We start from the raw sequence: 17,204 nt of genomic DNA, 5'->3' as shown, positions 1-17,204 counted from the left end.
CATTTGAACAATGTTCGGTTACGAGTTTTACTCTTCGACATAAAATTTGGAATTTACTGAAGTTACCATAAGTTCTCATAATTCTATAAGGATTAAATCAATCCTTGAAGACTGTTTAGTGTTGAACTAGAATAATGTATTCAAAACACAACAAAGTTTACCTTAGCTGGTGGGCTGGTAATGGAACTCTCCATAGGGTCCCACTGGGGCTTCGCCCCCTCCATGGGATCCCATGGTTTCTTGATCTCCTCGGCGCCGTCCTCCGCCCAAGGCTGGAGCTCCCCTGAGGCGTAGACCGCGTAGAACGTGACGCCTATGAAGTGAACTGTGGCGGCCAACAGGAACACGCGCTTCCAGCTCTCGTGGGTCTGGGGATAGACAGGGTGTTGTTATATTGTAAAAGGATATAAAGAAGAAAAGAGAGAAGGAGAGAGAGAAGAAGAAGAGAGAAGATGAATGGAGGGGAAGAATGATATGATACTAAGAAGGAGAGGATGAAGAAGAGAATGAAGAAAAAAAGAAGAGAAAGAAGAAATAGAAGAAGAAGGTAATAACATAAGGATACAACGAAGAAGAAGAACTTTAGCTACATCCAAAGACACGTAGACGAATCCTTCAAAGACACTCGATGACAATTACACACCAGTAAAACACTATTAACCACACTCAACCTCTTTGAACTGTTTGACAAAATTAATGACACTTGGGCTATATGTTTCAGAGAAACGAAGGATCTCCTATATTTTATAATTAACCCTTTTAGTGCTAGGCCATTAATTCGTATTTCGTAAGACTTTTTTCGAAATAATTTAGTATATCAAAGTGTTTTTGTAATACTATGCAAACCCACAATTCCCCCTCCCCCCCCCAAAAAAAACAAAAAAAAACACATACAAAACCCAAAAAACACTTTGATATACTAAATTATTTTTTTTTAAGTTGAGATTATTCGTGTATACTTGACATTTTAAAATAAGTAAGCAAATAGTGACTAAGTCCTTGACTTTTCACTCACATGTAAACTTTGTTTTGTTGTATTGTATTGCTCTTTGAATCACAATAATGTCCTTACTAAAACATTAGAAACCATTAGAATTCTGTGGTGTTTGGTTGAAACACGCATTATAATCTTACTGATTTTGGTAAATATTTTTAGGAACGAGAAAATAAAATAAAAAAAACCAAGCAACTAAGAGTGTTACATTAACCTAAGCAAAAAGGGGATAAATATATCACTCCTGACGTAAAAATCTTATAGCTATGTTTTAAATACAAATAAAACAACTCATACCTGATTTTCGGTAATGTGATCTATAGCTATTGGGCAGATGAGGCCAGCGATGGTGCCAATACCGTTCGACATCCCCATGAGAATACTAGCGTATCTGGGAGCGATGTCTAGATGATTCACGTTGAAACCTGCATAGAACAAGTTCATACCAACTATCAAAATAGATAAGCAATATTATTCAGAAGCAATAACCACATACCCGATGTAAGATTGGTACGATTGTAGCTATACATTTCCTAATATGTCAGGTTATTTTGGTTTAGAATTTACTACATTTGATGCATACCACGTATGTTTTACCTGATATCGCAAAACCGCTGAAGGCTACGCCGAAGGTGAGAGCTAGCGTAGCGGCGAAGGCTGTGCGCGCGTAGGCCACCACTATGAAGAACACCGCCTCCATCCCGAAACCACCACAGTTGAACACCTAAAAAGCCACATACACCAAATTTTAAATACGTTGAATACGACTAAAGTTTAACAAGCTTAAAAACCTATGTACCATGAATGTATGTTGATAAATCAGGTGTGAGTGTGAGAAGTCTTTTGATATTCGTACAGGATATTTTCTATTCCCCAGATACGAGTATTATTTGAGAGGAAAAATACAACCATTGCAAAGTCTCTATTGGCTAAAACTCTCACCTTTCGGACATTCGTGGTGGTCATGATGCCTTTCTTTCGGATGTGATCGGCCAACATTCCCCCGCAAGGAACGATCACCGTCATCAGCAGATGTGGTAGAGCGCCAACGAAACCAGTCTGACACAGTAGTATTAGGGTTAGTTGCTTACAAAAATCGTCCGACAGTAAACATCAAATGGATGGCAACTTTTGCAAGACTACTGAAATACATCACAGTTTTTATCTAGAATTTCTACTTTAATTTATCAACATTACAACAAGATTGGAAGAGTGGGGATGACCAGTGCATGACACGCTAGCAAATCGGCTCCGTTAATTAACTCATTTTTACTGGTAAATTTTAATCGGTAAACTACAATATTTATCTGCTGAGTGTAATTAAGAACTGTGTTTACCGTTATCGTAAGTGTTGCGCATAAAGTGCAGTGAGTTCTTCGTAATATTGAAGAATTTTTGGCCGGGGTCGATCAGTGTGTGGTCGTTATCAGTGAACGCCATTATGACTGAGGGAGTCAAGATAACGACGCGTGGCACTGCCAAACTTAATAAAGGTGAGCTTGAATCAACGTCGCCATCACTTCAATCTATAGACACTAAACTTAATAGTATTTTACAAATTCTTGAGAAGAATTCTAATGACATCGTCGAAATTAAAAAAGAACAAAAAGACATGTGTGAATCTATTGAGTTATGCCATGCAACCATCAATGACTTTAAACAATTAATATCTACTCAAGATTTGAAGATAAGAGAGTGTGAAAACGAGGTACAGAAGACTAAGAAGGACACTTATAAATTCGGGAAATCGGTTGAGAAAGTGCAACGTGAAGTTCGTGATCTTGAACAGTATTCACATAGAAACAATTTAATTATTTACGGTATCCCGGAGGACAACAATGAAAAAATTATGTTCGTTATAAGACGGTTAGCAACTGCTCTACACTTCCAAGATTGGTCGGAGAAATTAGTTGATGCTGTACATAGAATGGGGAAGTATGAACCTACGAATACATCGCCGAGGCCTATCATCATTCGCTTCGTCAGACGTCTGGACAAGGACGCTTTTTTAAATAAACGTAAAGAACGCCGCAATCTTAAAGCTTCGGACCTTGGCTTCAGCAGCGAAGACTCGATCTACGTCAACGAGTCATTGACGCCAGAGAACAGGGACCTGCTGAAGAAGACGCGTGATGCGGCGAAGGCCAAGGGCTACAGCCAGGTGTGGACGGCGAACTGCAGCATCTTCGTGCGACGAAATAAGGACACTGATGCTATCAAGATTAGGTCAGACGTGGATATTGACAGCATGTAAAACAATGACTGTAATTGTAAGTAATCAAATGCTTAATTTATATTTTAATAATCTATTTCATAATTTATTTACATCAAATTTATATACAATGCACGTTAAACTTCTTTATAAGCATTTAATTAAATTATTTTTGCATGAATACAATTCTGTTTATCTATTTATACATGCTATTCTTCGACTTCTTAAATGTTATGTTTTATTTATTATTTATATTTCTATTTATTGCTGTATTTATAGTCCATTAAAAAAAAAATAGGAATTTTCTCTATGTTATTTATGTTTTTATTAAAACTTATTAATGGTAAATAATGATTTTGATAATATAGTTTACTACCAAAATGTCAGAGGTCTGAGAACAAAATCAAACATTTTTTTTAGTAACATCTTAACAAGCGATTACAAAATTGTGTCTCTAACAGAAACAAACCTACAACCTGGTATTAATTCATCGGAATTTTTTCCTGATAGTTTTAATGTATTTAGATGTGACAGAAATTTAGAAACTTCAGGCCGACAGGGAGGAGGGGGAGTATTGTTAGCCTTAAGAAATGATATATTGTGTAACGTAGTCGACATTTTTAATGATTCAATTCCTGGTTGTGAAAGTGTTTGTGTAAAAGTTGTAAATAGCAAGGGGAGAGGATTGTATATTTGTACTGTTTATTTCAGGCCAAGGTCACCGTTAGTAGCATACCAAAGATTTTTTGATTGTTTTTTACAGTTAAATTCATTATCGAACTGTGATATTATTGTATTAGGTGATTTTAATATTTCAATCTATGGTCAGGACTTTTGCTTGGATCAAGGTGACAATATATGTAAAGAATTATTTATTTTTTTGAATTTGCATGGTTTAAGTTTAAAGAATGATATTCGTAACTTTCAAAATAAGACATTGGATTTAGTCATATCAAATTGTGAGGAAGTAGTGGTGACGAGAAGCGGTGAACAATTAGTTAGTGAAGATCTTTATCATCCGGCTTTGGAGGTAATTGTTGTGTTGGCTACTCCGTTATCTGGTCGTTCAAGGTCAACCCAGTCAGCTGGTTATTGTTTCAGACGAGCCAATTTTCTACAAATATACGAAGATTTACAACAGGCTGACTGGTCAAATTTATATTCTATTTTGAACGTCGATGATGCTCTAGATTGTTTTTATAGCACACTTTATGAAATAATTGATAAAAACTGTCCATTAAAGAAAAATAAAAAAGCAAAATATCCCTTTTGGTTTACTCCTTCTATTATTTACAATTTAAAACGTAAAGAAAAACTTAGAAGAAGGTGGAAAAAAGTAAACACTGATGAAGCTTATAACTTATTTAAAGTCCAGAGAACAGCAGTAAAAAATGAAATTGATCTAGCATATCGCAATTATGTAAATGGAGTGGAAGATAGTATAAATGTTGATAGCAGTAAGTTTTGGAATTTTATTCAAAGTAAAAAATCTGAACGAAATAAAATTATGATAATGGAGCACAATGGAGTAAGACTGGATAACGGAAGAGCGATTGTAAATGCATTCGCGGAATATTTTAGTTCTGTGTACGAGAGTTACACTACAGAGCCTAGTGTGGAGTGCGCGGTGGAGGGGCCGTGTCTGGCCGGCGCGTCTTGCCTCACACTGCCTCGCCTCAGCTGTCAGGATGTGCAGGACGCCATCAAACATTTAAAATCAAAATGCACTACTGGTCCAGATTTACTCCCACAATATTTATTTAAAGGTTGTTCTGAATTTTTAGTTGGGCCTTTAGAATATTTATACAATTTAAGCTTGAAAACTAATATATTTCCCGAAAGATGGAAAACAACCAAAGTAACTCCAATTTTTAAGAGTGGAAAAAAATCCAAAGTCTTAAATTATAGACCGGTAGCAGTGTTATCTGTACCGGCGAAGATATTTGAGATTATTATTCACAAATATTTATTCAGACATTTTCAAAAATACATTTCAAATTACCAGCATGGGTTTGTCCCAGGAAGATCAGTCAACACAAATTTATTAAATTTTACTAGTTACGTTTCCTCTGGTCTGGATTCTGGGGCTCAGACAGACACGTTATTTCTTGATCTGGCCAAAGCGTTTGATAAGGTTGACCATTCAATTTTGTTGCAGAAACTGCATTGGTATGGCATGTCAAATGATTTATTGCATTTTTTCAAATCTTACATTGTTAATAGGAAACAATTTGTTTTCTATCATGGATTTTCCTCTGCTGTATTTAATGTCCAATCTGGGGTTCCCCAGGGTTCGAATCTAGGGCCTTGTCTTTTTACAATACTAATTAATGATCTAAGTGACTGTATTTTAAATTCAAATTCACTTCTATTTGCCGATGATTTAAAAATGTTTAAGCATATCAATAGTCTTGATGATGCAAATAGCTTACAAGAAGATCTTGACAATGTTTATAGGTGGAGTGTTTCAAACAAAATGACTTTTAATGTTTCTAAATGTCAACTAATGACTTTTACTAGGACTACAAATTTTTTACGAAATGACTATTTTTTAAATGGCATTTTAATTAGTAGAGTAAACAAAATTAAAGATTTAGGTGTTCACATGAATTCTGCACTATCTTTTAATTTTCATATTGAAACATGCATTGCTGCTGCAAGTAAAATGTTGGGGTTTATAATTAGACAAAGTACAAATTTTAGAAACATTGAAACATTAATTATGCTTTATCATTCGCTGGTCAGATCAAGATTAGAAACCTGTTCCATAATTTGGAATCCATATCATTTACAGTTTAAAGATGCTTTAGAGAAAGTCCAGAAAAAGTTTTTAAGATTCTTATTTTACAAATGTTTTAATATTTATACGTACGATGTTCCATACCATGATTTATTACAACTGTTTGGGCTGCAGAGTCTAGATCTGAGGAGAACGATCATAGGTCAGGTGTTCCTGTACAAACTGGCGCGTGGAGAGGTTGACGACGCTGCTAGCCTGGCCGGCCTGTCTTATCGCGTACCTTGCTTCAATAGTAGAAACAAACATCTCTTCTCGTTGCCCTACAGTCGCACCACTGCCCATGCCTCCTCCCCCCTCTATCGATTAATGAAAGACTACAATTACGTAATAAAAAAGTGCAATAATATTGATATTTTCTCTGACAACATAAACAATTTCAAATTGAAATTAAAAACAGTATTAATCAATCAGTAAATTAATTTATTATCAGTATTGTTAATTTATATATTTTTCGTTGTTCTATTTATTTTTACTACTCAGTATTTATATATTTATATAATTTATCATTGTTAATCTTTTTTAAATATATATACATTGTTGTTATAGTTATTGATAATTTTGTTTTTATGTTAGTATTAAATGCATGGCATGAAAGTGTAAGTAAAAATGAAGTGAAAATACAAGAAGAAACCCACTGAAGCAATAATATTATAAGTGCATGAACTGCTTCAATGTAAATGGTCTTTAAACTGTATTGAAGCATGTAAATAAAATAAAATAAAATAAAATAAAATAAAACAAGGTAACATCAATGACATTACTATGACAGAAGATTGTCACTGTCGGAAACCAGCAAACCGAAGATCCATCTAGAAAAATACATACACCATGGCACATTCTAATTATTATCCCGTGAAAACAAATAAATAAAGAAGTTATATAGTTGTAATACCCCCACCAAACTACATAACATCAAATATTCAATCTCACCTCCTCGATTTGCAAATGGAAGTTGTGCTGCAAGTAGCTGGCCTGGAAGAGCACGAGCAGATAGAAGTTCCAGGACCTGCAGAAGTTGGCGACGATGATGGCGTAGACGGGCATGGAGGTGAAGAAGGCGTGCCAGGGTGTAGTGGCGATGGTAGGCAAAGACGATTGGGTAGTGGAACCTATAGACTGTTGGATGTAGAGGAGCTCTCGGCCGGAGATCGTGGGGTGTTTGGAGGGTCGTTCGAACGATAACCACAACCAAACCAGATACCACAGCATCCCTACCACTCCTGAAGATATATAAAATATGTTTTAAGCTATATTATTTTATAGAATAGAGTCAGAGGCCGTGGCGAGATAAAAATGGCAACACCGCAGAGCCGGCCTACCGAAACAGCTATACTGATTCCTAATGGAGCGTATAGCAATGGGCCGGTGCGACGTTGCCACACTCCACCGCAGCCTTGTATTAGATGAGGCTATGATAGTGTAGGCATACTTGTTATCGCAGATTTTTACTTAGGTAACTACAAATTTATTTAATTCTTCTGTACAAAAATTAGGTTACGTTACTCATAAAATATTGCTAACATTAAACAATACGTTTAGGACCATTAATGATTCACAGTGAAGGAAAGAACAGTCATTTAGAACTATAACCATTTTATTCTGGATTTTTAGCACTTTTTCATAACCGGGCCATTTTCCAACTTGGATTCGAAAGCAAAATCCTCTTTTAATCCACTATCAAAATTTTTTTATAAAGCTGCTTGTCCTTTCGGGTCCTTCGCCGAGACACCCATTCCTATTGGTCTAATCTATTGGTTGGGGAGCGAGCTGGCGTAGTGGTTAGAGCGCGGGACTTCAGTCCCTGAGGTCCCGGGTTCGATCCCCGCCAAGTCACCAATGGATTTATCTAAGTGATAATGCCGCAACCCCTAGGTCTAGCCTGAAGTAATGTGAAAAACAATCCCAGGCTCGTGCCTAGCGTCCTAGGACAAAAAAAAAAAAAATTGGTCTAATCCCTCCTTCACGTAAACTGTTTTCTGGATACTTTACTTTCACTAACCACATACATTTGATTACAAAAATCTAGTTCCGTTTTTGTGTGCTCCAACAGTTGATGTAACGAGTTACGTGAGTCTTGGAGGTAAAATATAAACCTGCTAATTGATTGTATCAACGTCCCATTTTTATCTTGTTGTACTGAAAAAAGTATTAGTGACAGACGCTTGCTTAAAATATGGATTCCTGCGTCTTAAAATCTGAATATCTAATTAATTATTTTGCTATTGATGTTTGAAACAAACATTTTTCTTACCGTAAAAGTAGAAGGGCGCTTGCCAGCTGAAGGAGGCAATAAGCATCCCAGACAGGGGCATCCCCACAACCACTCCGGCGTAGGAGCCACAGAAGGCGATGGTGGCCAGCCTAGAGCGCTCTAGAGGCGGCGCCCAGTACCTCCAGATACCGTGGCAGGCGGGGTAGGTCACTCCCTGGAAGTGGGTTGTGGTTGTTAGTTACAGATATTGTGGTTAGGATCTAGGCCACAATATCTGGTCTAGGCGTAGTTACAAAATGCACTGTGCCAAAACACATTTCAGAGGTAGTGCATTTCGCTGTGCCTGTCCCTGCACAATGCACATCCTTCAGGAGCATTAGGCATTATTTTTTTAGCATTATTTTTTATGAGCAGGTCCTTTCGGGCAGTGTTTGTGTTGAAGTAATGTATTTCGAAGCAATTCTCTGCTCCAGTAGTATAATTTGTATATTCTTTAGAATTATTTGGAATTGAAAAGGTTGTTCAGGTGGAAGAATACACACACATGGTTTTGCCAGAAAGGTAAATGTGATCCCCGAAAGGAAATCTATTGACGGAAATTGTTGATTTTGGATTCATATACGAAGTAATAATAACAAACGAACGATTTAACAGGTTGTAAAAGAATGAGGTTTTTCTATTAAACCTACAATTGGTTGAAAACAATGAAAACCCAATTTGAGTCCACAGAAAATATAAGGCAAAATATGGAATATGGAAGGAAAAATATAAGGCAGCAAACAAATAAGTATGGCTTTCTTTAAACTTGTGTAGAAAAATACATACTAAACTGCATGTATTGGTGCATGCTTCTGATGTTATAAAAACTAGGAAATCGACATTTTAAAGGTTGAAAACTGCTCTTAATCAATTGAGGCTTCCAAATAAGAGCATCTGAGGTATAAATTAAATTTGTTTATTTGTTATTCTTTAGTTTTGTATCCAATTATTGCTAATTTAATGTTCGGAAAGTCAGGTTGTGCTTGCTGTAGCTATAATTAAACATTTCACACTATTAAAGTCCAACAACTATGCCTATAGTCTGTAAGGTGGGACATGTCCCCTGACCCTTCGTCTACCTGGGCCTGGGCCTTAAACTCTGTATTATAACGTCCATTTATGAAGGTTATTTAAACGCTAACCATTAGGCAATAAAATTTGCACGGAGACTTTTACACATTTGAAACTTTTCAGTAACTATTTTTTCAAACAGACACGCTAAAAAAATCGCCTCATCACAGGTAGGAAAGGCTCAATAGGTATCAATGCTCCCAGGCAACTCGCAGCGATTTGCAAGCCCATGTTGAGAGGGGGGGGGGAGCAGTTTAAGCCGATATTCTGCTGATCTGGGTATTATGAGGGTGTATTGTAAAGAACCCACCCCCTCCCCCACCCCCTCATGTTCATCACTTACCTCTTTAAGCCCTGCGCTACCAGTAAACTCGCGAAGAGCCGATCTATAGTGTAAAAGCCTCATTAAAATACGTTTAGGATTTACGATTAACTATATTGTGTTTTGACTTAGTAACCTTTTAGCTATCTGTATTACAGAAGGAAATTGGGATGTTTTTCAGTGTTAAAACGGAAACAATGGTTAGATTTTGAGTTGTATTTGTCTGTTTGGCAGGAAAATATGCATAACTGTTCCTTCAGAAAAGTCAGTAACCTTGTTCGAAGGTAGGCCCAACATTTTAAATGACATTGAATACAGAAATAACTTGCCGAAACAAAAGCTGCACATTTTCATCTTACTTAATTCTACAGTCATCCTGCATTTAACACCTAAAATAATTTAAGAAATCTAGAATCGGATTTTAAATTTAATTTGCTGAATAAAATATTAGATACTACAAGTTAAATTTGACAAAAAATATTCAATCAAGGTACTCGTAGTCGCCCATTGTAAATTTAATGTGTTTGAATTCACATTTCCCAATTTTTATTCTACAAGCAAAACGTAAGCAGATTCAAATGTTATTTGGAATTGCAAACATTCTTTTAATTGAGAATCAAAGTGTTCACGTCAATATTGGTCCTTAATTGAAACCTGTTAAAATAAGATTTAAAGTAGAAACATAAGTAAGAATATTATTCAAAAGGTATCTATTTCTTCTCAGATTCGTATTTTCCAAATGGGAGCCGCAAATGTACAATAGAAAGATTTGTACTGCATTCTGCAACCAATGTTTCTTTAGGTTTTTTTTTTTTTAATTTACAGCTTGTCTTATGCAGTGTTTTAAAAGCATGAGAATGTACACAAGCACCAACCTCCACAAGTCCCTGTAGGACTCGCACCACGATGACGACCATGGGATGCAGTTGGGTGGCACCTGGCACCAGGAGGTTCAGGAAGGAAGAACAAGCGATCGCTGTCCCGAACACCCTGTCAACAAGTCAAGGTGTCTTGTGTTAACTGCCAGTATTAATACTAGATGGGGAGGGAGTTGGTCTAGTGGTAGACCGCAGGGCTTCGGTGCCCGAGGTGTTGGGTTCAAATCCCGCCAATCACCAATCGATTTTATATTATTTGTTTCAACCACTTCAAATCGTTTAAAAACTAAATATTTTGAGAAGTAAAGAAATTAACAGTACACGTTCAAAGGCTTCTTTAATATAGGTGATCCGATTTATCGGGCATTCGTGTATAAGTTATAATCATACTATTTCACTTTTATATTATTTTCGCTACATTATAATCTCCTTGGTTCCTACCTGTTGGCAGGATACTTCGAGGCCAGGAAACCTCCAGGAACCTGTGTTACCAAGTAACCCCAGAAGAAAGATGAATCCACGGCGCTCTCCATGCCTACACTCCAGTTGAAGTGGACCTCGTCCTGTAAACATAAAAGAACAATTAAACATGTGAAAAATTAAATGTGTAAGTTAGTCTTGTTTCCTTTTCAAGCCTTCTTCGATTACAAAACGTGTTAGCAAAACGGGAGTGCCGATGGAGACCAGGTCAAGGCCCTTCAAACGCACACACCCCCACAGGTCTCCATCGGCGCTCCCGTTTTATGCTAACACATACATGTAAAGAGTTCCTTTTGCAGCCTCTATAATTATATAAATTTCAATTATTTTTTTATCAATACCTATGTAGGCTACTGTTTTGGCTCATCCCTTGCTTTGCTGTATACGTTCCACGCACAGGCCCAAGGCCTATGTGGACGGACAAATTCAAGAGGCCGCCAACATCTTAAACAATGTGCTAATTTGTTTACTACAATACAGTTAGCAAGTTATAAACTCATTATAGGGTAATGCGTTAAAATTAAAGAATTTAAAATAACATCAATAATGAACACGTGTATTTAACTGATTAAAATAGTTTATATTCAATAGTTTGGTGTAACAAAGGTAGATATAGGTTTGTTTTATTTTCCATTAGGGGAATAAAATATAGACTATATTATTGAGTCCAAACTTTTTTTTTACACAATAGTTAAGTGAAATACAATGTTTTCTACTTCATATTAATATCTTATTATAAATTTGGGGGATTCATAAACAAAAATTAAAAATTTTAGTCCCTTGTAAATACGTGGAACTGCTGAATTGGGAAAGCCTTTATATGAAGGTTATTGCTAGATACAAAAATTTATAGCTGAATTTTTAGTACGTAGGAAGCTTTGTATAAGGGAAATTCTCATTACCATCCATCATTAAATTACTTTATTCACACATATATAGCCTATTAAACAGATAAGCTACTTCTGAAAATATAAACACTTGGTGTTTGTTACATTTTTATTTAGATGAACTGGAAAATAAATAATGTAATAATAATAACTTACACCATCGTCGTCGTCCTTGTCAGGATGCTGGAAGAGAATGAAAAGAAGGTTAGGGACAAACATCTTACTATATATTATAGGCTAACCTTTATTAATGTAAGTAACTATATTTTTATCATACGCATTCGCCAACACAATAAATGAAAAGTCTACGTTACCATCCAAAATCTTTACAAAAATAAACTAACATTTAACATAATCAATTTAGCTAAAACACTAAAACTAAAACTAAAATTGAAAATGTGTATAAAACAATGAAATTAAAGGATTATTCAACGAACATATAAACTAGGCATTTTAATATGTTATACTAATGTACATCATTTTAATGCTTATAAGTGTATTTTACCAGGAAAATTAAATACACTCATGACATTTTTCACAGTTACATAGTAAGTAGCAATATAATATATTTACTCACTGATGAATTTCCTTTTCTAGGTTCCTGGAACATAAAAACAAAATATTAAATAAAACTACAGACAATTTAAAAATTATGTTAAATATTTCCCTATATTAACCGTTATCATATAATCGTAATATACATAAATAAATTTCCCAAAATTAAACAAATAGACATTAATACAATACTACAGGTTAAACACTTAACATTATTTTATTTCATTGCGCGTAAAGTGACGTTGTATATAAATATGGACACATAAAATAGTCCCTGCGCTCAATCAGATACTATTGTTGTGTCGCGGAGTGTTTCCGGTCGAGACGCACCCCCGGATGTGACGTCATAGCAAGAATAGCGACCAAATGGACCATTAGTGTTGCAGCTTTTTATGGGGTTGTTTTTCAAGAGGGTTACAAAGTGCCGCGCGGTTTGAAAGAGAGTTTAGTGCTACGTCTCGTGAAAGATTTGCAAATGTTCTTGTAAATAGTACAGTATACCGAATAGATATACATTATGTACAAATTGGTGAGTCCTACTACTCCATACATTTAATTGGCCCATTTGGTTTTAAGCTAGTCAACTTTAAGTATTTTATGATTTATTGAAATCAAAATAAATTATACGGTAATGAATTTTAATATTGCAGGAAACAGCATAGTGTAATAATGAATAATTAATTAACGAACATATTTAGATAGCTGAGACAATTTTATATTCATTTAGATTCATGTTTTTTATACTATACAACAAATGGTACAATGTACAATGAATAGTATCAACATTTAAACTACCAATTTCACAATGTAGTATTGTTGACACATCTCTCAAACGTATTGACAATGAACATATCCTACAAAAATAATTGAAATAAATCCAAAATTTGTCTAACTGATAAAGTGAAAACAATGTTCCATCGAATAAAACATCTAGTTGGTTATACAAATTTTAATACGTGTTAACATTTTATAAAGTACTTTACTTGTTACTTCGTTTTAGTAAAATGTTCAGTATTTGAGTATTTCCCTTGTTTATTAAGTTAAATTCTTTTCAATAATTATAAGTTTACGAGCAGGGACATAAAAAAATTCTTTCTGTTCGTAGTACGTTCTAGGGTCGCAGATTGCAAAATAAACTCTAGCTTAATATACACTGAAACAATTTTTCCCTTTTAACTTTTTATAATACTTCCAACCTGAAAACCCATAACAACATATTGATTGATAATGGGAATCACGACCACGATACAATCTACCTGTTACTCACCCGTGCGCCACGCGATGTTCCCGCGCTAATGCACGCGTGACGCGTTTTACCCGCGCTAATGCACGTGACCACGCGAAAGGGCGCGATGTTTTCACTTGCACTTCCGGTGTTTTGTCCTTTCCTCTCATCGTCCGTGAAGCCATCTTTGTTAGCGTTTATTAAGTTGGCTCCCCTGCTTCCACCCCTTCTAACTTCCGTTCCGCAACAAAGCTATTGTGACATTACTTCCTTTTTTACAAGGGGGAGCGTAATGCGTAATGTGTAGTATTCCGTGCGTGGAGATTTAGGGTAGTTTTGAAAGCTTAAAATGCGTAGATGTGGGGTTTGATGAGCGTAAACATGCTTTTGAATTATATTATTACGTACTTTTTGTGATAGCATAAAATTAATAGTTTTATGTAGTAATAGATCTATTAAATACAAAGGGTCTGATATGAGGTTGTATGTGGTTATGCAACTGCTCAAAGTGTAAGGAAATTTTTCCACAATCTTACAGTTAATAAAAAGTATTTACAAAAACATAATGAAACTCAGCGTATTGGTGTTTTTAACATTTTTTGCAGCAACATATCACAAATTGCTTACGGGTTTAGAGAGGTCAAGAGGAATGGAGACGGGTTAAAACATTTAGAATCTAGATATGTTTCAGTTCTAATGCCTTAACTTCTAGAAAATCGGTCACTGTAAATGAATGTAGTAATTAATATTTATCGTGAATATATTTTACATCATTATTTGCTTACACAAACAAAAATATGAGCAAAACTTAAAGGTATTCTAGAAACTAATAGATTAAGCATGGATTATTGTTGCTGTTTACACCACTTGACTCGGTCCATTTAATCGTTCACTGTGAAATCGTAAGCATAGTATCGATGTTTCATTACTTGCATTGTGTAGTTTGGTTGCTGACTAAAATAAGCGACCTTAATAGCTATTTAATTAAAGTACTTTAATACTGTTCATTGAAATGGTGACCATACAAAGTAGGTATTTTAAGCCAAGTATGAATGGAGATGAGTGTATGAGTGGCGCGATATTGTAATCTTGTTAGTGACTAAGGCTGAGATATTCCTTAGACACAGCTGTTAATTAATAGCCCGTACAGCTAATGGCAACTAAGGGACCTACGGTTAATAGTGGAATCCAAACCACATTTTTGCCTTAGTCACTTGTGTTGGTAAGTCTATGGTATTAACGAATTGGCCTAATTATCAGGATAGTACTGCGGACAGTCGTAGTACTCAGTGCAGCATATAAATATCCACAATTCGTGACCCCCTAGTAGCTGGATTAACAGGACGACGCCACCGCTCCAGTCTTTACTAATCAAATTCATGACGATCAACTATCGCATCCATAAAAGTATAGATTGATTTTACTTAATTTTTTTTGTTATTCAGTTATGTTAAACCAAACCAAGCTAAAATAAATCAATATAGTATTGAACTTAAATCTAATATAGCTTTCACGACTATTTCAAGTCACTAATGTAGATATCTCCCGAACCATTAATTACCTAATCCCCCAACCCCCCTTCCCCATTGGCGCGTGGCGGCGCGTCAGATAGTGTAAATGAAAACCGTATGAGCGCGTTGGCGTGGAAGGCCGATTCACAGGCATCCAAGCGAAACAGCTGACTGACGGATAACACAGACGCGCTTGTGAATCGGCGATTACAACACAATACACCAAACCATCCCCCCTCCCACCCCCTCAACAGCACTTCAACCGAAATTGCTTTTTGGAATTGTTCTTAACACTTATTTCATCTTTCTGTTTTACACTCGAAGGGTTTGAAGATTTATTGCTGGTTGAATTGGAACATGTTGGATTTTTCCTGATATTTAAAAAGTACACATAACAGTAACGTAAAACGTTTCTTTTGCTATGATAAAGCGGTATTTGTAGTCTGTAAGACGGAACCTGTCTCCTGACCATCCTGGGATTGGATCTAGGAAACATTGGCCAATCCACAGGTAGATGAAATGGTGGACAGGTTACATCATACAACCTATAGGCTAACTATGAGTGAGGTAGATTGATGTAAATTTAAACATATTTTCTAATTTAACACTTACCTCTCCAAAGATTTTGAGCTTCGCCATTCCCATGTTACACCTCATTCCGAAGGAAATAATAAAACCTGTGAAGAACAAATAATTTAATTATTGTTAGACTAATTTTTTATGTTATCCATGTGACATACATTTATACGATCTAATCTGATGCATAATAGGGGTACGACATTCGAGTAGAATCAGTCTATTTCTTGAAATCAAGCAGAAAGTGTTGGGAATTATATGGTTGTAGAATCTTTGAGGTTAAATATCCATAATCCTTGGGAATTATGGATAATTACGAAATACTATAAATTCCAACTATATTAGCTATCCGCACTATTTATTAAGTATATTCTTATTTCAAATAATTCAAATATTCAATGTTGCTTACTATACAAACTGCTCCAATAAGCCATTAAAGACAACGTTAAATCATTTTTCGTTTTGTGAGGCTGTACTGCAATATAATATATTTTATGCCACTTGTTGAATATTTGAATTTTATGTTGGAGTGCATTTTTCTATCCAAAATATGGCCATTAACATTAAACAAACCTTTTTAATTTCGTGTTGTAATTTATTACAGTTGAAAAATTGCTGGAAACCAAATGCAATTCGATACCTTGAAAAATTGAATTGAAAATTCAATAATTCAATAATAGAAAATTCAATACATTTGTTGGCGATGGTGAGTTAAGTAAAGACATCATTGAATACATTTTTGGTGGTTCATACTGATTATAAAGTTGAATATGATATCTCATAAATAATTCCCTAATAGCATAGATGCTTGAAAATACAATATGGCACACTAACTTTACTACGCATTTTGTAAATGCAAAACATTAATGTTTTAGCGTTTACATTATTGTTTCGTACCAATATTGTAGTATTTAACATATTTGAATCATCTAAAATCATTTTCCCACTCACCTAAGCAGGTTAGCATGGCGATGGTGTACCTCTTGGTCAGACAAGGGCACTCTGGAGCGATGTACTTGTCGATGTGCCTCAGAGGAGGTCTCTCCGGTTCCGGGGGTGATCCTGGGGACCCAGGGTCCGGGCCTTCGCCCTTGGGGTACCTGAACAAGGGGAAGTGAAGCACTCTGCTGATAAACTCGTCAAACCTCACACCTCTTTGGGAGTCACAAATTAACACCATTAAATTGTATTGAAAATACATTACTTCATAGACGTTACACATTATTGTTTACTGTGTTATACAATGTAATAACAGTAATTTGATAATTTTGAGGAAAGAAGATAACAAAACTTAATATACAGTTGTTCCAATCAGATTTAGTAATGAATTGTTACGATTTGCTTGGAGTATAGTGCATTCTACCATAATCTACTTGACACTTGACAGATTACATAGTGAACTGTATACGTTTAAGAAAGCAAAGCTTTTCATAGTAATTGTG

At 35.5% G+C, this 17,204-nt stretch overlaps 1 protein-coding gene across 1 annotated transcript in view; it reads right to left on the bottom strand.

Moving 5' to 3' along the window:
* Positions 1–17,204, bottom strand: part of LOC128986852 (vesicular glutamate transporter 1) — an 88,995-nt gene that overhangs the window by 2,911 nt on the left and 68,880 nt on the right. The window contains exons 4-15 of the mRNA XM_054407423.1: positions 16,714–16,862; positions 15,799–15,863; positions 12,473–12,496; positions 12,052–12,078; positions 10,970–11,091; positions 10,526–10,640; positions 8,258–8,432; positions 6,937–7,226; positions 1,937–2,053; positions 1,592–1,718; positions 1,292–1,419; positions 210–368 (exon numbers count right to left, since the gene is read on the bottom strand). Coding sequence (XP_054263398.1) covers positions 210–368; positions 1,292–1,419; positions 1,592–1,718; positions 1,937–2,053; positions 6,937–7,226; positions 8,258–8,432; positions 10,526–10,640; positions 10,970–11,091; positions 12,052–12,078; positions 12,473–12,496; positions 15,799–15,863; positions 16,714–16,862 — 1,498 coding nt within the window. The remainder of the gene's footprint in view (positions 1–209; positions 369–1,291; positions 1,420–1,591; positions 1,719–1,936; positions 2,054–6,936; positions 7,227–8,257; positions 8,433–10,525; positions 10,641–10,969; positions 11,092–12,051; positions 12,079–12,472; positions 12,497–15,798; positions 15,864–16,713; positions 16,863–17,204) is intronic.

This window comes from Macrosteles quadrilineatus, unplaced genomic scaffold (assembly GCF_028750875.1).
Source record: "Macrosteles quadrilineatus isolate MER2022 unplaced genomic scaffold, UCM_ALF_1.0 Scaffold_2__2_contigs__length_208266976, whole genome shotgun sequence".
Taxonomy (NCBI): domain Eukaryota; kingdom Metazoa; phylum Arthropoda; class Insecta; order Hemiptera; family Cicadellidae; genus Macrosteles; species Macrosteles quadrilineatus.
Note: the sequence above shows the minus strand (reverse complement) of the source record. Positions and strands in the feature narration are given on the sequence as shown.